The 23,246-nt window shown below is 42.9% G+C and overlaps 1 protein-coding gene across 5 annotated transcripts in view; it reads right to left on the reverse strand.

The window, feature by feature from the left end:
• Positions 1 to 23,246, reverse strand: part of LOC110526988 (pro-interleukin-16-like) — a 52,998-nt gene that overhangs the window by 8,373 nt on the left and 21,379 nt on the right. For 3 of the 5 annotated variants that reach the window (XM_036963442.1, XM_036963441.1, XM_036963439.1), the window contains 18 exons: positions 20,857 to 21,003; positions 20,355 to 20,460; positions 19,557 to 19,705; positions 18,803 to 18,913; positions 18,323 to 18,437; positions 17,390 to 17,463; positions 14,015 to 14,276; positions 13,754 to 13,871; positions 13,045 to 13,177; positions 11,640 to 11,727; positions 9,079 to 9,356; positions 8,800 to 8,946; positions 8,488 to 8,646; positions 4,413 to 4,563; positions 3,451 to 4,030; positions 2,369 to 3,164; positions 800 to 987; positions 1 to 15 (listed from right to left, as the gene is read on the reverse strand). The exon at positions 1 to 15 is cut by the window's left edge and continues 154 nt beyond it. In XM_036963442.1, coding sequence (XP_036819337.1) covers positions 1 to 15; positions 800 to 987; positions 2,369 to 3,164; positions 3,451 to 4,030; positions 4,413 to 4,563; positions 8,488 to 8,646; positions 8,800 to 8,946; positions 9,079 to 9,356; positions 11,640 to 11,727; positions 13,045 to 13,177; positions 13,754 to 13,871; positions 14,015 to 14,276; positions 17,390 to 17,463; positions 18,323 to 18,437; positions 18,803 to 18,913; positions 19,557 to 19,705; positions 20,355 to 20,460; positions 20,857 to 21,003 — 3,617 coding nt within the window. The remainder of the gene's footprint in view (positions 16 to 799; positions 988 to 2,368; positions 3,165 to 3,450; positions 4,031 to 4,412; positions 4,564 to 8,487; positions 8,647 to 8,799; positions 8,947 to 9,078; positions 9,357 to 11,639; positions 11,728 to 13,044; positions 13,178 to 13,753; positions 13,872 to 14,014; positions 14,277 to 17,389; positions 17,464 to 18,322; positions 18,438 to 18,802; positions 18,914 to 19,556; positions 19,706 to 20,354; positions 20,461 to 20,856; positions 21,004 to 23,246) is intronic. The other 2 variants (XM_036963438.1, XM_036963440.1) reach the window with 2 other exon arrangements.

Genomic DNA, 23,246 nt, shown 5'->3' on the forward strand with positions numbered 1-23,246 from the left:
CTCAGATCAGATAGGCTGAGAGGAATAAGGAAGCAAACAGAGTTCAACTCACTCACTGACACTGGTCACATACAGAACACACACACAGACACACCTTCTGTATTACAGGTTCATCGTAGCTACTCTCATAATCATGCATTTCACTGTATGAAAACTAAATAGAGAGTTGTGTTTTAGTCTGGTCAATCTGTTACAGACTAAACTTTGAGAGGATTTCAGTCAGATTAACACTTTCGTCATAATGACACATCTCTAACACGTGTGACTTCCTGTTTGTTCACTTCCTGTGTTCATACTTCCTCTTACTAAAGATGATACTGCATTAAGGGCATTAAGCCCTGTGAAGCAGGGACAAAATACAGAAAAGATTTGATCTAAAATATGCCTGTTCCATCTGATAATATATAATGCCATCTCTACTTTACAGAATCTGACTTCCAGGGAGCAGTGCTATCTTACGTTTTTCATAGCTAGACTTCTATCAGCTCTTGTGAAATCAGTGTATATTTATTTATACCTGTTCATCCAATCACCTGAGAGGTAGTATGTGTATGCCTGTCTGGTATCAGTCATTGAAACAGAGAATATGCTGTATATACCAGGGTAAGGGTCAATTCCATTTCAATTACATCAATTCAGGAAGTAAACTGAAATTCCAATTTGAAATTATTCTCATAAAGAAGCATTGAGAAAAACTGGAATATGAACTTCCTTTTAATTCCTGAATTGATTGAATTGTAATGGAATTGACCCCAACCCTGGTCTATGCTGTATGTTGATGTTTTGAGAGAGTTTTTACCTGACAGAGAAGCTATTCTCATTGCTGTCGGGGCCAGGGGAGAGGGGAGTGTTCTGGACTTGGTCGGGCTCCTCCGGGCTGCAGACTAGAGGGGATACAAGGGGTGGGTCTGACCCGGGGTTACCCGGCCTAGTAGGATAGAGGGAGGGGAGCAGGGAGTGCATGGAACGCATCAGGGCATGGGAAACCTGGAATAGAGTAGAGAGCAGAGCAGAGCAGTTAATAGTACAGCAGAGCAGAGTAGAGCAGAGCAGATAAGAATAGAACAGAGCAGATAAGAGTAGAACAGAGCAGATAAGAGTAGAACAGAGCAGAGTAGAGCAGATAAAAGTAGAACAGAGCAGATAAGAGTAGAGCAGAGCAGAGTAGAGCAGAGCAAATAAGAGTAGAACAGAGCAGAGTAGAGCAGATAAGAGTAGAGGAGAGCAGAGAAGAGGAGAGCAGAGCAGATAAGAGTAGAGCAGAGCAGATAAAAGTGGAGCAGAGCAGATAAGAGTAGAGTAGAGCAGAAAAAAGTAGAGCAGAGCAGAGCAGAGTAGAGCAGAGCCGATAAGAGTAGAGCAGAGCAGAGCAGATACGAGTAGAGTAGAGTAGAGTAGAGTAGAGTAGAGTAGAGCAGATAAGAGTAGAGTAGAGTAGAGTAGAGTAGAGTAGAGTAGAGTAGAGTAGAGTAGAGTAGAGCAGATAAGAGTAGAGTAGAGTAGAGTAGAGTAGAGTAGAGTAGAGTAGAGTAGAGTAGAGTAGAGTAGAGTAGAGTAGAGTAGAGCAGATAAGAGTAGAGCAGAGTATAACACATGTTATGGTTAGGGCTCTGCTGTTATTTTCTACCCTTCATCCCACCTCAAGAGGCCATTATAGCACCTTCTTACACCATGGGTGAAACAACTGTCAATTGACTTCAAATGAAATGTCTGCTGACACTCATTCCCATCAGCAGCCTACACTGTAGTAATTATTCATTATTATTGTCTCAAGGACATTAATCAACATAATGAACCACTTAAATCATTATCTGTTCACAACATTATATGATAATAATAGGCCTTTTATCTAAGAAAATGGAGGGAAAAACAGATGAAAAAGAACAGAACAGCTGAGTTGACTATGTTACGGTGCTTAGACTGGCATCCCACTGGGCACACACTGTTTTAATCAACGTCATTCCCACGTTACAGATGGTGAATTAACGTTAAATTGACGTCTGTGCCAGTGGGATGGCCTGTAGTTAATTTGTTAATTTAGCAGACAAGATACTTATATTCCTGTGCTCTTACCACAGTCAAAACACATATATTTTATAGTAAGAATATAATGAAATATAAGAGAATATTATATGAATTATATTGTTTCCCAAGCAAACTATTGCCAAGTGTCGCAGGTGCACACAATCCACACACTAAATGACAGTTACAGACGTGTTGCATGCACCTGTTACAGAGTAATTACATGGGTTATTCAACTGGTATGACGTTTATGTGACATTTCATACATTTCTTCAGTTAAATTGGACATTTTACATTTTACACTTGGACGATGTGATGTAATGTAAAGTGTGGACCAAAGACGCACCTGGTTACTGAAGGAAAGTATCTTCCCCAGGCTCTCTCCCTCCAGTCCTTGTAGAGTTGTTGACCCATCCGGGGAGGGAGAGGTAGGCAGGGGCAGGCTACGCGTCCGCAGGCTGGCCTGCTTGCCCTGAGCCTGGGCATGGTTCTGGTCTCCCTCCTCCTCCTCTGGTGGTTGTAGTGGACCAAAGCTCTCTCCCTTGGAGCTGCTGGACCTCCTGGGCACCGGGCCCGAGGGGGAGATGGAGGCCTCTACAGCCCCATCCAGGGGCTCTGTTTCTGGTTCGGCCTCGGGGAGAGGTGCCTCTAGGGTGGATGGGGAGGTGGTGGTGTCATCGGGGGATGGCGAGTCAGAGATCTCTGCATTGGGGTCTGTTGTCTCTTCCACTGGGGTCTGGAGCTCCGAGGTAGGGTGGGGGGTCGGAAGAAGAGAAAAACAGGTAGGAGGAGAAGGGTGGGAGGCAGGAGAGGGCGGAAGGATGGAGTGAGGAGAGGCTCCAGGGGGAAAAGAGGACATCCTCCTGTCCTTGTCCTCGTCAGGGATTGGAGAGGTCACTTTGGCTCCTTTGCCCATGTCATGTTGGATTGTGCCATTCTCCTCTAAGAGAGGGGGGTCACTCCTGACGAGTGCCTTGTCCTTCAGAGGGAGGGAAGTGGAGGGGGCTAGGGGCCTCCTGTTGTTGCCCTCCATCTCCTGACCTTTACCCTCAGGACTAGAGAAGGTCTCAAATGAATGGATCTTCTGCTTGATTGACAGCTGGGCTGTAGAGGAGGTGGGCCGCAGACGTACCCCGAAGGTGCTGTTGAAATACACATTTTTAAATGTTATTGTCCCTCCACCTGGATCTTTTAAATGAGAAATTCTTGTTGGCTTATAACTCATGAACACACAATACTTGATGGACAGACTGGGAATCAAACCCAGGTTACCTATATCCTTCAACACCACCTCAACCGCCTGAAATAAAAGCCTACACTTTAGGCGCTAACACAAGTCTTCAGATCTCAGGCAAGACTGAACCGCCTCCGCTACATTTGCATAAAACACAAGATAAAGGAGAAATGTTGTGGAGAAACACTACGTACGTTCCACCGCCTCTGATGTCCAGGGGTTTGGCCAGCTCAGCCTGGGGCCTCCCATTCCTAATACTCCTGAGGCTCTGACGGTTCCACACAGGCTTGGGGGCAACTGGGGGGCCCTTCCTCACCCCTGGGGGGTCCTCAGTCCTTGGGCTGGGGGTGGAGATTAGGGAGGCAGGGGTGGAGGGGGTGGTGGGGTCTGGGGCGGTGTGGTGGGTGGAAGTACAGTTGAATTCAGGAAGCTCGGGAAACTCACTCGGTTGGCTCATGGCGACTGGGGAGTGTGTGTCGTTGGGGTGTCTGTCGGTTTGGGATGGAGTGTGTGTGGCGTCGTGGTGTGAGCTGAGATGGTGTGCTTGTTGTTGGTGTGTGCTACTGTGGGAGTGTGTGTTGTGACGGTGTGTGCTCGGATGAGTCAGACTCTGGTTCTGATGGGGGTCTTCAGGACCTCCAAGATCAGGGGCGCTGTCGGAGATCCTAACCCAGGGGTCGTGAAGCTTTTCTGGGGGGAGCTGCTCCACGCGGCCCTGCCTCCTCAGGCCCGGCCTCTTACTCTGGGAGCAGAGGTGGAAGGCAGATTCAGCACCTGAACACAGACAACACAGGAAACACAGTCTAAGAGGAGGAGAGATACAAGTACTTCATAAGGAGCTAAACTCACACTGCCCTCATTAAAATAAATCATTCATACCTGCACAGCTTTCTGCTTTACTAGTAATGTTATATAGTAAGTTGTGGTGCCATTAAACGTCACAATGTAACAAATGATCCTAAAGATGGCGTTCACAACTATATAACATGTTGTCTTTCAGAAAGCAAACTGAAAATTAACTGCCAATGGCCCCTATAGGTGTCTCAAATAACTGTATATTTGACTGTTAGCTCTGTATTTACAAATGGTGTACTCATACATTTTTGGAAATTAAATGAGAACGACAAAAGAAAGTATTGAGGTTCCCATACAATACCTGTGTGTAGTCTGTCTTCTGTGCAGGATGAGTATCGAGGGCAGTCGGTGATGGCAGCAGAGCGAGCCTCTGAGTGGGTGAGAGTCTCTCCACTTCCCCGTGAGTGTTCTCGCTCTCTTTCTCTCTCTCTTTCTCTCTCACTCTCTACTTCCTGGAACACAGATAAACAGGAAGTTAAAACGTTGAGCGCACCACTCAGCCTCTGACCGCAGAAAGGTGTAGTAATTCACCCTGCATTTACTAGCGCCCGTTACCCTCCACCACTTCACATGGACATGCATCCATCCATCACACTCACAACGACCAGATGCAGAACCTAATTGAATCACACACAGTGCCAAGGCAAGGCCATTCTATGATATCCAATAGCTTCATGCCTGATGTGGGTATAACACAAGCATCTTCCAGAATTACAGGTGAGTCACTTACAAACACACAAGCAAATACTTCCAGAACGGAGAGAAGCCATCCTTACTATAAAAGCTTGCATTGTGAGACAGGTTTAAGGTTGGATGTTTCAGGGACAGGATACATAGGAAAGAGGTGTCATATTTGTCCATCCATGCCCGTTCAAAGGCATGAATGTACAACATTCTGTAAACAGAAATGTAAAGGTATGACTGGTATGTTCATGTTTTCTATTTGAAAAAGCACCATTCTCAGTCCAAAGTCATCTCCATGCAAAACATTCACCAACACACATTCAGGAGTATGAAACGGTTCCACGTACATTTCTACACAGTAGCCTTATGATCTTTCTCAAAGCCTTGTGCACACTGCTAACAAGCTGGAAGCATGTAGGTGTGGATGCAGAAACAACACATGGGACAATACACATTAGTTAGAGGCAAATTATATTAGTATACTGTATTTAGTCAATTCAGCATGTTTTAGCATATTGCTTACAGACAGAGAAAAATAAAAACAGTGTCTATGTCTAATGTTATCCTTCTCTACACTCATGTCTAATGTCATCCTTCTCTACACTCATGTCTAATGTTATCCTTCTCTACACTAATGTCTAATGTTATCCTTCTCTACACTAATGTCTAATGTTATCCTTCTCTGCACTAATGTCTAATGTTATCCTTCTCTACACTCATGTCTAATGTTATCCTTCTCTACACTAATGTCTAATGTTATCCTTCTCTGCACTAATGTCTAATGTTATCCTTCTCTACACTCATGTCTAATGTTATCCTTCTCTACACTAATGTCTAATGTTATCCTTCTCTGCACTAATGTCTAATGTTATCCTTCTCTACACTCATGTCTAATGTTATCCTTCTCTACACTAATGTCTAATGTTATCCTTCTCTACACTCATGTCTAATGTTATCCTTCTCTACACTAATGTCTAATGTTATCCTTCTCTGCACTAATGTCTAATGTTATCCTTCTCTACACTAATGTCTAATGTTATCCTTCTCTGCACTAATGTCTAATGTTATCCTTCTCTACACTAATGTCTAATGTTATCCTTCTCTGCACTAATGTCTAATGTTATCCTTCTCTGCACTAATGTCTAATGTTATCCTTCTCTACATTAATGTTATCCTTCTCTACACTAATGTCTAATGTTATCCTTCTCTGCACTAATGTCTGATGTTATCCTTCTCTGCACTAATGTCTAATGTTATCCTTCTCTACATTAATGTTATCCTTCTCTACACTAATGTCTAATGTTATCCTTCTCTGCACTAATGTCTAATGTTATCCTTCTCTGCACTAATGTCTAATGTTATCCTTCTCTGCACTAATGTCTAATGTTATCCTTCTCTGCACTAATGTCTAATGTTATCCTTCTCTACACTAATGTCTAATGTTATCCTTCTCTACACTAATGTCTAATGTTATCCTTCTCTGCACTAATGTCTAATGTTATCCTTCTCTGCACTAATGTCTAATGTTATCCTTCTCTGCACTAATGTTATCCTTCTCTACACTAATGTCTAATGTTATCCTTCTCTACACTAATGTCTAATGTTATCCTTCTCTGCACTAATGTCTAATGTTATCCTTCTCTACACTAATGTCTAATGTTATCCTTCTCTACACTAATGTCTAATGTTATCCTTCTCTGCACTAATGTCTAATGTTATCCTTCTCTACACTCATGTCTAATGTTATCCTTCTCTGCACTAATGTCTAATGTTATCCTTCTCTGCACTAATGTCTAATGTTATCCTTCTCTACACTAATGTCTAATGTTATCCTTCTCTGCACTAATGTCTAATGTTATCCTTCTCTACACTCATGTCTAATGTTATCCTTCTCTACACTAATGTCTAATGTTATCCTTCTCTGCACTAATGTCTAATGTTATCCTTCTCTACACTAATGTCTAATGTTATCCTTCTCTGCACTAATGTCTAATGTTATCCTTCTCTACACTAATGTCTAATGTTATCCTTCTCTACACTAATGTCTAATGTTATCCTTCTCTGCACTAATGTCTAATGTTATCCTTCTCTACACTAATGTCTAATGTTATCCTTCTCTGCACTAATGTCTAATGTTATCCTTCTCTGCACTCATGTCTAATGTTATCCTTCTCTGCACTAATGTCTAATGTTATCCTTCTCTACACTAATGTCTAATGTTATCCTTCTCTACACTCATGTCTAATGTTATCCTTCTCTACACTAATGTCTAATGTTATCCTTCTCTACACTAATGTCTAATGTTATCCTTCTCTACACTAATGTCTAATGTTATCCTTCTCTGCACTAATGTCTAATGTTGTAATTGTGGAAATTCTTACACAGGGACACTCGAAGTCAATCTGAAGTGAATCACTCTTTATTGTCAGCAGGTTGGACAGGTCCCAGTCAGACTTAAATACATATAGTAGCAATCTGAAGTGAGCTCTAACAGGGCAGTCCCACATAGCCTGGTTCCTCTCTAGGTTTCTTCCTAGGTTTTGGCCTTTCTAGGGAGTTTTTCCTAGCCACCGTGCTTCTACACCTGCATTGCTTGCTGTTTGGGGTTTTAGGCTGGGTTTCTGTACAGCAATTTGAGATATCAGCTGATGTACGAAGGGCTATATAAATACATTTGATTTGATTAGTTCCCTTATGTACTGACAAGTTATATTTGCATGGTTTAGCTTATTGTTTGTTTCATGCATGTGACAGACCAATACCTCACGAGGCTTCTTCTCTAAGCTGAGACCTTGAAACTGAGATATAATTTCTCTAAACAAGGTTCTGGGTGTACTGCCAAATTGCAGATATTGATAGTGAGGATTCATTCAATCAGTAACTTGATTGAACACAGAAATTGGTTTATACAAAAGCACAAACAGAGAACATAGAAATTGGTTTATAGAAAAGCACAAACATAAAAATGTCCATCACATTGTCCTGTTGTGTTCATTAGGCACCAAATGGAAGAAACGGGGAGGGACTACCTGGACTTGTCCAATAAGAAACGTTCATTTTCGTATTAAGACGTTTCCGTTGCATGCCTTAATGAAGTCGACTCAGCTCTGCAGATCAGCTTCACAGACAATTGTGGTTTCAGAGAATATGCAAGCTGAAGAACCAATGCAAAACAGAGTGACGTGTCTCAACCACAGCTGATGCCTGATGCATGGAGACTACGCAACTCTGTTACAGAGATTTTGATCACGCCCCCTTCTTCCCTACACTAGCTACCATTTATGGGCAATAGAAGCATGCAGTCTAGCTCTTCCTCAGATGTACGGCAGTATGAATGACAGCCAGTCATATCATGCTGCTAAAGTCCTGTTGAGATGCATCTAGATTTACATTATTTTGATCCATCGATTCAAATTCATTATTTAAAAAAAGCTCAAGCCTGCTTACAATATACCTATTCATCCATCCATCCACAGTAATACATGTTTAAGTCAATATGCCTGGTTAGATAAGTGTATACTTAGTAAATTCAGCATCTTTAAGCATATTACTTGGGAACAAAAAAATAGAAAAACAGTGAAATTATGTCAGATGCTGTACTTTTCTGCACTAGTGGGTTGTGTTCATTAGGCACCAAATGGGAGAAACCAGACTATCATTGTAAATAGGTGTAAATAATGTTGTCTCCCTACCTGACAGTTGGTATGTGTGGGACTCCATCCGTCCTCTCTAACAGGGGAGCCTCTACTGGAAACATTGGAGTCTGGCAGGCCCCCAGGGGCCCCCTCCTCACTAGTGACGTCCTGGTGTCGGCAGTACCTCCTTGGAGGTGCCAGGGCTTTGGGCCTGTTCTAGGGTCAGATTAGGAAAATATGTGTTATATAAACGTTTCTTATTGGACAAGTCCAGGTAGTCCCAGCCTGTTTCAGTGCATTATTCTTCCATTTGGTGCCTAAAGTGTGGCCTTCCAAAAGCTTGTATGGAAACATCTGGAGTTAAGCTACCTTATTTCCCCTTGTGGCCAGGTCTAACGTGCGCTGGCAGGAGAGGTTGGCTGCTGGGGAGTTGTAGGGGACGTTATAGTCGTCATCAGGGATAGGGTAGACCAATGCAGACAGTCTGTTATCACACCAGGGCTCAGGCGTGGACCCCTAGAACCATGAGATCAAGACGGATAAGGACCCTAGAACCATGACCCCTAGATCTCCAACACCAATAAGACAAAGAGGTATTTGAACCTCTAGAACCATGACAGATTATTCTGGGATGCTTGGTTGTGTTACCATGGGGATGTCGAGGCTGTGGACCCTTTCCATCAGATTATGGTGCATGTTGTGGTTGGGTATAGTCAGGGTTTGACCATTAACCAGGTTGGTTCCTGGTCCGGGGCAGCGGTTGTGCTGATGGTTATGATGGTGGTTCTGGTTGTATGTGTTGCTGTCACTACAGGAGCGGGTCATGTTCTTCTGGGCTCGCCGGGCAGTCAGTTGGCTGAAGCTCCTCGCCACACAGCGCTCACACTTCCCTCTGGAGTGGGAGCAGGGGTCAGACCTACGCAGGCCTGGGGTTAAGAGGTCACCAGATAGAAAGAAAGGTGGGTAGGTAGGTAGGTAGGTAGGTGAGAGAAAGAGAAAGGACGTGAGAGACATTAATTTATCCTGATGAAACACAACGCAGTAATATTACAGAAGGTAATCAGAAGGTTGTTACTGACTATACTCCACTGAGTTGGTAAAGGTTGTTACTGACTATACTCCACTGAGTTGATAAAGGTTGTTACCGTCTATACTCCACTGAGTTGATAAAGGTTGTTACTGTCTATACTCCACTGAGTTGATAAAGGTTGTTACTGTCTATACTCCACTGAGTTGATAAAGGTTGTTACTGTCTATACTCCACTGAGTTGATAAAGGTTGTTACTGTCTATACTCCACTGAGTTAATAAAGGTTGTTACTGTCTATACTCCACTGAGTTGATAAAGGTTGTTACTGTCTATACTCCACTGAGTTGGTAAAGGTTGTTACTGTCTATACTCCACTGAGTTGATAAAGGTTGTTACTGTCTATACTCCACTGAGTTGATAAAGTTTGTTACTGACTATACTCCACTGAGTTGATAAAGGTTGTTACTGTCTATACTCCACTGAGTTGGTAAAGGTTGTTACCGTCTATACTCCACTGAGTTGATAAAGGTTGTTACTGACTATACTCCACTGAGTTGATAAAGGTTGTTACTGTCTATACTCCACTGAGTTGATAAAGGTTGTTACTGTCTATACTCCACTGAGTTGGTAAAGGTTGTTACTGTCTATACTCCACTGAGTTGGTAAAGGTTGTTACTGTCTATACTCCACTGAGTTGGTAAAGGTTGTTACTGTCTATACTCCACTAAGTTGGTAAAGGTTGTTACCGTCTATACTCCACTGAGTTGATAAAGGTTGTTACCATCTATACTCCACTGAGTTGATAAAGGTTGTTACTGTCTATACTCCACTGAGTTGGTAAAGGTTGTTACTGTCTATACTCCACTGAGTTGGTAAAGGTTGTTACTGTCTATACTCCACTGAGTTGGTAAAGGTTGTTACTGTCTATACTCCACTGAGTTGGTAAAGGTTGTTACTGTCTATACTCCACTGAGTTGGTAAAGGTTGTTACTGTCTATACTCCACTGAGTTGGTAAAGGTTGTTACTGACTATACTCCACTGAGTTGATAAAGGTTGTTACTGTCTATACTCCACTGAGTTGATAAAGGTTGTTACTGTCTATACTCCACTGAGTTGATAAAGGTTGTTACTGTCTATACTCCACTGAGTTGATAAAGGTTGTTACTGACTATACTCCACTGAGTTGATAAAGGTTGTTACTGTCTATACTCCACTGAGTTGGTAAAGGTTGTTACTGTCTATACTCCACTGAGTTGATAAAGGTTGTTACTGACTATACTCCACTGAGTTGTAAAGGTTGTTACTGTCTATACTCCACTGAGTTGGTAAAGGTTGTTACTGACTATACTCCACTGAGTTGGTAAAGGTTGTTACTGACTATACTCCACTGAGTTGATAAAGGTTGTTACTGTCTATACTCCACTGAGTTGATAAAGGTTGTTACTGACTATACTCCACTGAGTTGATAAAGGTTGTTACTGTCTATACTCCACTGAGTTGATAAAGGTTGTTACTGACTATACTCCACTGAGTTGATAAAGGTTGTTACTGTCTATACTCCACTGAGTTGATAAAGGTTGTTACTGTCTATACTCCACTGAGTTGATAAAGGTTGTTACTGACTATACTCCACTGAGTTAATAAAGGTTGTTACTGTCTATACTCCACTGAGTTAATAAAGGTTGTTACCGTCTATACTCCACTGAGTTGATAAAGGTTGTTACTGACTATACTGCACTGAGTTGATAAAGGTTGTTACTGACTATACTCCACTGAGTTGGTAAAGGTTGTTACCGTCTATACTCCACTGAGTTGGTAAAGGTTGTTACTGACTATACTCCACTGAGTTGATAAAGGTTGTTACTGTCTATACTCCACTGAGTTGATAAAGGTTGTTACCGTCTATACTCCACTGAGTTGGTAAAGGTTGTTACTGACTATACTCCACTGAGTTGGTAAAGGTTGTTACTGACTATACTCCACTGTGTTGATAAAGGTTGTTACCGTCTATACTCCACTGAGTTGATAAAGGTTGTTACTGACTATACTCCACTGAGTTGGTAAAGGTTGTTACTGTCTATACTCCACTGAGTTGATAAAGGTTGTTACTGTCTATACTCCACTGAGTTGGTAAAGGTTGTTACTGACTATACTCCACTGTGTTGATAAAGGTTGTTACCGTCTATACTCCACTGACTGGCGTCCTGCTTTAGTTGGCTGGTCTCTACAGCCTGGGCTATGGCATCGTTCAGCTGCTGCTCTGACACCTAAAGATACACACAGGCACATTGCATTTAACACACACACACTCACCACAAAAATCAACACTACACACATATGCATCTGTACCACAGTAAACTAGCTGTGTCACGGTTTTCTTTATGTGAACGAGAGTCGGACCAAAATGCGGCGTGGTAAGTGTCCATGGTAAATCTTTAATAAAGAAAGTACTGACACTGCATACAAAACAATAAACAAATGACGACCGTGACGCTACAAAATAGACCTGTGCTGAACACAAGCCACTGATATAGACAATCACCCACAAACAAACAGTGCAACCCAGGCTACCTAAGTATGATTCTCAATCAGAGACAACTAATGACACCTGCCTCTGATTGAGAACCATACTAGGCCGAAACATAGAAATAGACAAACTAGACATGTAACATAGAATGCCCACCCAGCTCACACCCTGACCAACCAAAACATAGAAACATACAAAGCAAACTATGGTCAGGGTGTGACAAGTTTATTTAAGGCCAGACAGTGTGTACAGTATATTTTACACATTTTAATGAACCTGAACCTTTATTGAACTAGGCAAGTCAGTTAAGAACAAATTCTTATTTACAATGACAGCCTACCCCAGCCAAACCCTCTCCCAACCCGGACGATACTGGGCCAATTGTGCACCGCGTTATGAGACTCCCAGCTGTAATACAGACTGGGATTGAACCAGGGTCGGTAGTGTTGCCTCTACCACTGAGATGCAGTGTGTTAGACCACTGCGCCACTCGGGAGACCAATAATTAAGGCCAGACAGGGTGTGCATAGAAGGTCAGACAGGGTGTCTATATAAGGTCAGACAGGGTGTGTATATAAGGTCAGACAGGGTGTGTATATAAGGTCAGACAGGGTGTGTATAGAAGGTCAGACAGGGTGTGTATATAAGGTCAGACAGGGTGTGTATGTAAGGTCAGACAGGGTGTGTATAGAAGGTTAGACAGGGTGTGTATATAAGGTCAGACAGGGTGTGTATAGAAGGTTAGACAGGGTGTGTATGTAAGGCCAGACAGGGTGTGTATATAAGATCAGACAGGGTGTGTATTTAAGGCCAGACAGGGTGTGTATAGAAGGTTAGACAGGGTGTGTATATAAGGTCAGACAGGGTGTGTATAGAAGGTTAGACAGGGTGTGTATATAAGGTCAGACAGGGTGTGTATAGAAGGTCAGACAGGGTGTGTATATCAGGTTAGACAGGGTGTGTATAGAAGGTCAGACAGGGTGTGTATAGAAGGTTAGACAGGGTGTGTATATAAGGTCAGACAGGGTGTGTGTATCAGGTTAAATGGGGTATTTACTTTGGGGTCAGGGTGTCGACTGATGATGATCTGGACTGGCCCGGGGGAGCACTGACTCAGAACCGTGTACACATCATTCAGTACCATGTTGTACACCACTGTGTTGTTGATCTCCATAATCTCATCTCCACATCTAGGAGAGGAAAGAGGGGGGGAGAGGGGAGGGGGAGAGAGGGGAGGGGAGATGGAGAGGTGAGGGGGAGGGGAGGGGGGAGAGGGGAGGGGGAGATGGGGAGGGGAGGGGGAGAGGGGAGGGGGAGAGGGGAGGGGGAGATGGAGAGTGAGTGTGGAGATTAAAGTACATTAACTGATTCAAGTTGAGCATATGCACAGACTATGTGTCAACAATAAACTGCTCTGGATGAGTCAGTCTGCTAAATGACTAATGAAGAGCGGTTATGTAATGTCCTCTCCAGAGTCTCCTCGTTCACTCCCTCTCTCATGCATTGAAATGCATTGGATTAGTGCAAGCATGGCTGGAGGGAGTTTCCACGACATCGATTCCTTTCAAAATCCATGATAGTGAGGGTACAAGTGCACACTTGGTGGGAAGGTAAAGAATTTGGCCACAGCCAGGGAGTAAGGAAGTTGGGAAGTGTACTGAGGTAAGAGACTCCTTTTCATGACAAGGTGTGGAACGTTAGCACAAACAGACTGGTACCCAGGCTATGTGTATTCAGCATTTACAGAATGTTTGTTTAATCCTTACCTGAGTCTACTGTCCATGTGTGCCACCGACCCAGGGGACAGGGTGTGGATATAGATGCCACGGCAACCATCTCCAGACGGCACGCAACACAGCCCAATGCCCAGCCCCACACCGGCCTCTACACACACACACACACACACACACACACACACACACACACACACACACACACACAGGAAGACAGATAGGACATTGTGTATGTTAGATGCTCTAGGTCCAAGTCATAAGGCAACGTAGAACTTCTTATCTTTGACCCCTGACCTTTATGCAAGGTGATCTCCATCATGACACGATCTCGGGGTTTGGCCAAAGGTGGCTGAGGTACGGTGTTGGTGTGTGTGTTGGCTGTGGCGACATCACTGAGGTAATTGTAGTCCCCCATTTCAGTGCTGACCCTGGACATGCCAGTACTGGAGCTGAGAGAGCGAGACCGACACAGCTGTGCTACCGCTGCCTGGCCACAGAGGGCGCCGACACGCAGGCTGGTCCTCACCACCAGAGTCAACAGACCCTTCTTTATCTGCTGTGGAGGGGAGAGGGAGAAGTAGAGTGGGAAGGAGAGGGAGAGAGAGAGGAGAAGGCGAGGGAGAAGGAGAGAAGGAGAAGTAGAGCAGGATGGAGATGGAGAGAGGTAGAAGGAGAAGGTGAGGGAAAGGGAGAAGTAGAGTGGGAAAGAGAGGGAGAGAGAGAGGAGAAGGAGAGAAGGAGAAGTAGAGCAGGATGGAGAGGGAGAGAGGTAGAAGGAGAAGGCGAGGGAAAGGGAGAAGTAGAGCGGGAAGGAGAGGGAGAGAGGTAGAAGGAGAAGGCGAGGAGAAGGGAGTAGGGTGGGAAGGAGAGGGAGAGAGGGAGGAGAAGGCGAGGGAAAGGGAGTAGGGTGGGAAGGAGAGGGAGAGAGGGAGAAGGCGAGGTAGAAGGAGAAGGCGAGGGAAAGGGAGAAGTAGAGTGGGAAGGAGAGGGAGAGAGGTAGAAGGAGAAGGCGAGGGAAAGGGAGAAGTAGAGCGGGAAGGAGAGGGAGGAGAAGGCGAGGAGAAGGGAGTAGAGCGGGAAGGAGAGGGAGAGAGGGAGAAGGAGAGGGAGAGAGGGAGAAGGCGAGGGAAAGGGAGAAGTAGAGTGGGAAGGAGAGGGAGAGAGGTAGAAGGAGAAGGCGAGGGAAAGGGAGAAGTAGAGCGGGAAGGAGAGGGAGAGAGGGAGGAGAAGGCGAGGAGAAGGGAGTAGAGCGGGAAGGAGAAGGAGAGAGGGAGAAGGAGAGGGAGAGAGGGAGAAGGCGAGGGAAAGGGAGAAGTAGAGCGGGAAGGAGAGGGAGCGAGGGAGAGAGGGAGGAGAAGGCGAGGAGAAGGAGAGAGGGAGAAGTAGAGTGAGAGGGAGAGAGAGGATCATTCTGAATTTAGTTAATCAAGTGTGGTGCCTAGTTGGTACAAAATCCTGCAGTACCTGCGGCACTCCAGGAACAGGGTTGTCTACCCCTGTTCTAAAATGTCTTCACTAATCAAAAGGGATCCTTTTAACTCCATCATGTTGTAATATGGCTGCAATAATGTTGTAATATGGCTGTAATAATGTATTATGGCTGTAATAATGTTGTAATATGGCTGTAATAATGTTGTATTATGGCTGTAATAATGTTGTAATATGGCTGTAATAATGTTGTAATGTGGCTGTAATAATGTTGTAATATGGCTGTAATAATGTTGTATTATGGCTGTAATAATGTTGTATTATGGCTGTAATAATGTTGTAATATGGTTGTAATGTTGTAATATGGCTGTAATAATGTTGTATTATGGCTGTAATAATGTTGTATAATGGCTGTAATAATGTTGTAATATGGCTGTAATAATGTTGTAATATGGCTGTAATAATGTTGTAATATGGCTGTAATAATGTTGTATTATGGCTGTAATAATGTTGTATAATGACTGTAATAATGTTGTATTATGGCTGGAATAATGTTGTATTATGGCTGTAATAATGTTGTATTATGGCTGTAATAATGTTGTTTTATGGCTGTAATAATGTTGTAACATGGCTGTAATAATGTTGTTTTATGGCTGTAATAATGTTGTAATATGGCTGTAATAATTTATTTTATTTTATTTTACCTTATTTAACTAGGGAAGTCAGTTAAGAACAAATTCTTATTTTCAATGACGGCCTAGGAACAGTGGGTTAACTGCCTGTTCAGGGGCAGAACGACAGATTTGTACCTTGTCAGCTCGGGGGTTTGAACTTGCAACCTTCCGGTTACTAGTCCAACTCTAACCACTAGGCTACCCTGCCGCCCCAATTATAATGTTGTAATATGGCTGTAATAATGTTGTATTTTGGCTGTAACATTGTTGTAAAATGGCTGTAATAATGTTATATTATGGCTGTAATAATGTTGTATTATGTCTGTAACAATGTTGTAATATGGCTGTAATAATGTTGTAATATGGCTGTAATAATGTTGTAATATGGCTGTAATAATGTTGTAATATGGCTGTAATAATGTTGTATTATGGCTGTAATAATGTTGTAATATGGTTGTAATAATGTTGTATTATGGCTGTAATAATGTAATATGGCTGTAATAATGTTGTAATATGGCTGTAATAATGTTGTAATATGGCTGTAGTAATGTTATATTATGGCTGTAATAATGTTGTATTATGGCTGTAATAATGTAATATGGCTGTAATAATGTAATATGGCTGTAATAATGTTGTATTATGGCTGTAATAATGTTGTAATATGGCTGTAATAATGTTGTAATATGGCTGTAATAATGTTGTAATATGGCTGTAGTAATGTTATATTATGGCTGTAATAATGTTGTATTATGGCTGTAATAATGTAATATGGCTGTAATGTTGTAATATGGCTGTAATAATGTTGTATTATGGCTGTAATAATGTAATATGGCTGTAATAATGTTGTAATATGGCTGTAATAATGTTGTAATATGGCTGTAGTAATGTTATATTATGGCTGTAATAATGTTGTATTATGGCTGTAATAATGTAATATGGCTGTAATAATGTAATATGGCTGTAATAATGTTGTATTATGGCTGTAATAATGTTGTATTATGGCTGTAATAATGTTGTAATATGGCTGTAATAATGTTGTAATATGGCTGTAATAATGTTGTAATATGGCTGTAGTAATGTTATATTATGGCTGTAATAATGTTGTATTATGGCTGTAATAATGTAATATGGCTGTAATAATGTTGTAATATGTCTGTAATAATGTTGTATTATGGCTGTAGTAATGTTATATTATGGCTGTAATAATGTTGTATTATGGCTGTAATAATGTTGTATTATGGCTGTAATAATGTAATATGGCTGTAATAATGTTGTAATATGTCTGTAATAATGTTGTATTATGGCTGTAGTAATGTTATATTATGGCTGTAATAATGTTGTATTATGGCTGTAATAATGTAATATGGCTGTAATAATGTAATATGGCTGTAATAATGTTGTATTATGGCTGTAATAATGTTGTAATATGGCTGTAATAATGTTGTAATATGGCTGCAATAATGTTGTAATATGGCTGTAATAATGTTGTTTTATGGCTGTAATAATGTTGTAATATGGCTGTAATAATGTTGTAATATGATGATTTGTTGTGGTGTTGCAGTCTTACTTTGAATCTCTGTAGTGCATCCTCATGAGTTAGTCCATGTAGAGACTCTCCATTCAACTCCAGGATCTCATCCCCTAAGAGACAGAGAGAGAGAGAGAGAGAGACAGAGAGACAGAGAGACACACAGATAGAGAGAGAGAGAGAGAGAGAGACATTTGTTTTGTTGACATTGAGTGAGAGGTTATTTTCCTGACACCACACTCCAAGGGCCCTCACCTCCTCCCTGTAGGCCGTCTCGTCGTTGTTGGTAATCAAGCCTACCACTGTAGTGTTGTCTGTAAACTTGATGATTGAGTTGGAGGCGTGCATGGCCACGCAGTCGTGGGTGAACAAGGAGTACAGGAGACGGCTGAGAACGCACCCTTGTGGGGCCCCAGTGTTGAGGATCAGCGGGGTGGAGATGTTGTTACCTACCCTTACCACCTGGGGGCGGCCCATCAGGAAGTCCAGGACCCAGTTTCACAGGGCGGATTCAAGACCCAGGGTCTCGAGCTTAATGATGGGTTTGGAGGGTACTATGGTGTTAAATGCTGAGCTGTAGTCGATGAACAGCATTCTTACATAGGTATTCCTCTTGTCCAGATGGGTTAGGGCAGTGTGCAGTGTGATTGCGATTGTGTCGTCTGTGGACCTATTTGGGCGGTAAGCAAATTGGAGTGGGTCTAGGGTGTCAGGTAGGGTGGAGGTGATATGGTCCTTGACTAGTCTCTCAAAGCACTTCATGATGACGGAAGTGAGTGCTACGGGGCGGCTATTCTAGCCATATGCCATAGTGTATAGATCTAAGACAGTGGTCACCAACACTGGTCCAGCAGTCCAGGAAGGCTACTGGATGTGTGTAGACTTTTGTGTATGTTAGTGTTGGACTGAGATCAACTCTGTTGTTGTAGTACCATTTTAACAAAAGCAATGAGTCTCTCCTTCTCCTCTTACCCTCCTGTAGTCTGCCATCGGCAGCCGCGGCCCCTCCAGCGAAGATGGTCTTGACGTAGATACCCATGGGTCCGTACATGCTGTCCCTGCCCCCCACAATGCTGAACCCCAGACCCTGCATGGGACAATACAACAGTTAGGAGAGACTTGAAACTACAGATTGCACCTTTAAGGAGGAGTATTCACCCCCTTTAAAGAGGTCATTTGTAGTTTCATTTCTGGTAACAAAAAAGATTAACCCGGCCAATAGCACTGAGGGGGTGGGCTTAAATGTAACTAGGAGTTTTCCCATTAGGTTATATGGTCAGGGAGAAGCCAGGGCCAAAGCAACAACTCATCATTAGTATGTTTAAAGATTGGATGCTACTCCATAGTACTCCATGGTAGAGCAAACAATGATGCTTTATTATGGATTAGCCTCAGGGCCACGGGCTGCGTTCAAGCTCCTGGAGCAGATGTTCAAACGTGCTGCATAATTACCTTGCCATGGCCCTTCATCAGCACGATGTTACAGATGATGAAGGCTTGGACGTTACTGCAGGAGTGGACCAGATGGGCGGAGCTAAGAGAGCGAGAGGGACGGGGAACGGGCTGGGGAGGGGGGAGGAGAAGGGGGAGGAGAAGGGGGAGGAGGGGGACAGACGGGAGACAACACCCTCAGTCAGGTTCCACACACACGTGAGGCGAGGCCTCACGCACACACACACATACATTGGTTTCACACACACACACACACACACACTGGTTTCACACACACACACTTTTCCTCGCTCGCTAGCCAAGTTCTGCAAAGCAGGAAGAAGGCTGACAAATTGAGTTGACTAGTTCCAGATGCTTTTTGGAAGTGATTTCTACACCTGTTTTTAATCTATCTTCTTTTCGTATTGTTCTGACGTTCTGAACAGATACATATTTTTCTCCTCTCTCTGTCTCACTCTGACGGTCTCTCACTGTATGAGCGAATAATTGAATTATGTCGTGATTATAATGAAAAAAGAGGAAATAGTTTAGTCCCCTTCCAAGAACTTAATTGAATCAAAACGTTTATTATTTTTTGAAAAACCTGCTGTCTGCATGAGAACTCAAATTGAACAAACAGGGCAATGGGAGCAACAGCTACCGTAGAAACCTCAGGAATGTAATGAGTCAGTACCAATCTGGATTCATTGTAATCAGAGCATTTGCAGGTACAGAAACTCTCAAGGCAGGTAGGCAGACAGGCGCACACACACACCTGGTTGGGGTTGTGAGGAAACTCCAGCTGCTGGGACTGGGACTTCCTGCTGCCAAAGAAACCGACGGTTCCGTGGGTGTTGCTCCCGCAAAGCTCAGGCGTCTTCAGGATAATGGTGTCCAGGTCTCCAATCCAGTATGGATGGACACCTGAGCACAATGCAATACAATGCCATGTGATTCAATACCATCCAGAGACCAAGCAAAAACCCCCGACACCAACTGTATGGAACCTGGGTTATCTGCTTCCCTCAATACCACATTAGCCCAGTGAGCTAAAGCCTACGACATTTTCTCTGGGAGCTGACAAGAGGCTTGGTTACTCATCACAAAAGCAGGTCAAAACAGGGAAAGGCTAGTTGCTCACACAGCAAGGAATGACATTTGTTAAAACAAGTGACTTACAAAACATACCCAGGTCAATTTAAAGCATCATTATATTCAGTCATTTCCAGAGTTTATAAAACATCTGTGCAGGATGTGACAAACTCAACATCCAGTTAGAGATGATGATGTCCTCATGTTCTTGTAGGAAAGGAAGGAAATCACTTAATAGTATCTAATGATGTACCACAGGAAACTCATGACAACTGCCTTACAGGCCCCATATTGGTGTGTGTGTGTGTGTGTGTGTGTGTGTGTGTGTGTGCGTGTGTGCGTGCGTGTGCGTGCGTGCGTGCGCGTGTGCGTGTGTGTGTGTGTGTGTGTGTGTGTGCGTGCGTGCGTGTGTGCGTGCGTGTGTGTGTGTGTGTGCGTGTGTGCGCGTGCGTGCGTGCGCGCGTGTGTGTGTGTGTGTTACTGGTAGAGTTGGAGCGGGTCCTCTTGCAGACTGTCTGTCCCTGAAGACCATGTCCTCTCCTCTCTGTGTCCCAACCTCTGTCCTCATTCACCTCTGGGATTGCCAACTACAGCACACAGCACACCAGGGTGATGTTCATTAGGCACCAAACGGAGGAAAACACACTGAAACAGAGGCAGACCAGGCTGGTTGCCAGTCTGTTTCGCTTACATTCCACTCCTTGTACTCCATATCCTGTGCTACCCTGGAGGAGTAGAATGTTAGCTTAACAGACTGGTACCCAGACTAAGGAAGGACTACCTGGACGTTTTGTTTTCTGTTTCAAAATGTTTTACAATGATGTGCCCTACTGAACTCAACCAAGGTATTCATCCACTCTTGGAGGGAAATGGACGTTCAAACAACAATTTAAAAAGTTAAAGCCTAAAGATAATGACGATACACAGAACCAAACAGGCTGTGAATGTTTATCAAGAGGACTCAGAAGAGTCCTAATTGATACCTTGAGGTGGTTGTTGTTCCCAGTTTGTTCTGTCTCTGTGTAGTTGGTCACTGCCAGGGGGTCTGCCAGGCACAGGGGGGCCGAGTGCAGGGGGGCCAGGGTTAGACCTCCAGGGGACTGGGGCTGCTGCTCACATGTTGAGCTTTCCTACAAAAACACACAGAAAGGACTCAAAGTTGAATCGTTATGGAATTTAATGTTGTACAAGTGCCAATCTTTCTATGATTGGAGAGAATTATTTGGACTTATACTGATTGGGTAAGACACAGAATTATTCCAAATAAAACGTGTGAATATAATATTTAAATGTTTGGAAGAAATTGGTGGAATTAAAATGAACTAATAAGCTACTAAAATATCTAAAACTGCATTTGGCCATTGACTGCCTTTTTGGATCATTTCTGGAATATATTAGTTAATATATTTAAACACCTTCTCACTTCAGTTAGAGAAGTCTGATTTGATTATTGAATTTCCTGTTTTCAATTTGTTCTCCATAACAACACATACTATTTCTCAGTGGTGTAAAGTACTTAAGTAAAAATACTTGAAAGTACTACTTAAGTCTTTTTTTGTGTATCTGTACTTTACTATTCATATTTTTGACTACTTTTACATTTACTTCACTACATTCCTAAAGAAAATAATGTAATTTTTACTCCAGACATTTTCACTGACACCAAAAAGTACTCGTTACATTTTGAATGCTTAGCAGGACAGGAAAATGGTCAAATTCACACACTTATCAAGAGAACATACCTGGTCATCCATACTGCCTCTGATCTAGCGGACCCACTGAACATACATGCTTCATTTGTATATTATGAGTGTTGGAGTGTGTCCCTGGCTATCTGTGGGGGGGAAATGATGCCGTCTGGTTTGCTTAAAACAATTTATTCATTTATTTTTTATTTTTGATACTTAAGTATATTTACTAGATGACTTTCACTTACTTGAGTCATTTTCTGTTAAGGTATCTTTACTTTTACTCAAGATTGGAAATTCTGTACTTTTTTCACCACTGCTATTTCTCTGCTAGAGGCAGGACGGAGTATTATAGGAAACATTTGAAGGAGAGACTGAAACAGGGTTCAAAACACAATCAGCAGAGTCCAAAGTTGTCACATGTTCTAGACATTCTGTCCTGCTGTCTGTCCCTTCCTTCTCTTATTCTCTGTCTGTATCTCTCTTTCTCACTTGCTCTCTCACTTGCTCGCTCTCTCTCTCTCTCTCTCTCTCTCTCTCTCTCTCTCTCTCTCTCTTTACTTTACTGACTTTATTGTATCCCATGGGGAAATTTTGTTGCAGTGTCATGTACACGTTTAAAGTGGCGTTTAAAAAATACAACTTTCATAACAGTTACATACTAATAAAAAGAGACTAGCCTGCTGGCCTTACTGGGTCGATAGGAACATTAGCCCGAGCTATTTAGGAGGGATATCACACCTGGCACAAATTATTGTCTCGTTCTGTTTTTCTCTCTCTCTCTGTCTCTCTCTCTCTCTGTCACATCCTTTGTCTCTTTCTCCCTCTGAGTCTCTGCAGTATAGACTTCTGTATCATCTCAAACAGATGGGGACTTGGCTTGGTCAGATATAGTGTGACCTAGCATGAGAGAGCTTCAACATGTCCTCAGTCCGACCTCTGTAAAATTATTACACATTGGATGAGGGAGGAAGATGTGAGAGGGCCTTCCTTCCACGTAGTGTGAAAGCTGCTTCAACAGCAGTGGGGGAAGTAGAATGAACTCTTAAGCCAGAACTCACACTCTATATCCATTCATGAGATATGACCCTACTGGGAAATGTAATCTCTCTCTCCCTTTTCACCAAATAGCCAACTGCAGAGTAAGTCATCTCTTCCTATTCAATTTCTGTTTTGAGACTCTTTTCTACACGGTTCAGCCAAATGAGGATGGGCCCTCATCAATTTGATTGATTGATCCTTTGGAACTGTCTCTGTCAATGTTACTACGCAGCTCTTTATCCCGTACAACTACACTGCATAGGGTCGGTGCAGTGACTGTGGCTAGGAAGGCTTTACTGCACTGTTTGGTTTCATTTCAACTCATTCCATTTCTGAAGCAATGCAGATATTCTGCCCCACAGATTCTATCTGGGCCAAGTGTTGTCTGGGACCAGTGTCTGGTGGGTGTAGGATGGGAATGTGGCTACACTATGTGAAGAAATGCCAGACCCACACAGACTTAGTGGCTAGAGGGATGGCGGAGAATAAACTACTGTAACACAGGTGGAGTGTCAAATCTGTATTATAGTGAGGGTCCAAAATGGTACCCTATTCTCTATATTGTCAATACTTTGGTCAAAAATTGTGAACTATACAGGGAATAGGGTGCCATTTGGGACTCACAGGAACATATTATGGGATGT

This window comes from Oncorhynchus mykiss, chromosome 26 (assembly GCF_013265735.2).
Source record: "Oncorhynchus mykiss isolate Arlee chromosome 26, USDA_OmykA_1.1, whole genome shotgun sequence".
NCBI classification, from domain to species: Eukaryota; Metazoa; Chordata; class Actinopteri; order Salmoniformes; family Salmonidae; genus Oncorhynchus; species Oncorhynchus mykiss.